Source organism: Myotis brandtii, unplaced genomic scaffold (assembly GCF_000412655.1).
Source record: "Myotis brandtii unplaced genomic scaffold, ASM41265v1 scaffold29, whole genome shotgun sequence".
In the NCBI taxonomy this organism is placed as follows: domain Eukaryota; kingdom Metazoa; phylum Chordata; class Mammalia; order Chiroptera; family Vespertilionidae; genus Myotis; species Myotis brandtii.
In genome coordinates, this window is record NW_005361075.1 from 551,238 (window position 1) to 551,940 (window position 703).

The 703-nt window shown below is 53.5% G+C and overlaps 1 protein-coding gene across 1 annotated transcript in view; it reads right to left on the bottom strand.

The window, feature by feature from the left end:
- Positions 1-703, bottom strand: part of HOXC4 (homeobox C4) — a 66,105-nt gene that overhangs the window by 7,087 nt on the left and 58,315 nt on the right. The window contains exon 3 of the mRNA XM_005869268.2: positions 3-284. Within this exon, the coding sequence (XP_005869330.1) occupies positions 3-284 (282 nt within the window). The remainder of the gene's footprint in view (positions 1-2; positions 285-703) is intronic.

The window sequence follows — 703 nt, forward strand, 5'->3', positions numbered from 1 at the left end:
GCCCGGGGTGGCTGCCGAGAGGGTGCTGGGCGCAGCGCCGGCCGGGGGCGCTGACCTGACTTTGGTGTTGGGGAGTCGGTGGTCCTTCTTCCATTTCATGCGACGGTTTTGGAACCAGATTTTGATCTGCCTCTCAGAGAGGCACAGCGAGTGGGCGATCTCGATCCTTCTCCTTCGGGTCAGGTAGCGATTGTAATGAAACTCTTTCTCTAATTCCAGGACTTGCTGCCGGGTGTAGGCTGTCCTCGAGCGCTTGGGTTCCCCTCCGTTATAATTGGGGTTCACTGGGGGGGTTGGGGAGGGGAAAAGCAAATAGTGGGGTTCAGAGGCAGCAGCTCCCTGCCCCCACCCTCACCCCGACCTCAGCTCTGTGGAACAGGAGGAGGGGGTGGTGGAAATAAAGTCATCAAGCTAAATGGGTTATAAAGAAGTTGAAGGAAGCTGGAGACTTTGTAGTGTAATAAGAGGGGAATCCTCATTGTAACGACACTGAATTATTTATGCGCCCTTAGAAAGCGAGCATAGTTTTCACACATACATAACAGATCGTAGCACATGGCTCGGACTGCCCAGAGTAGCTAAGCCATAAAATTTATGGGGGATGTAATTACCCATTCTCGCTCGTAAATCCAGTTCAATTGTGCTAACCCAGAGTCGCTCCTGGAGAGAGAGGGGGAAGGAGAGAAAGGAGGACGGGGGCCAG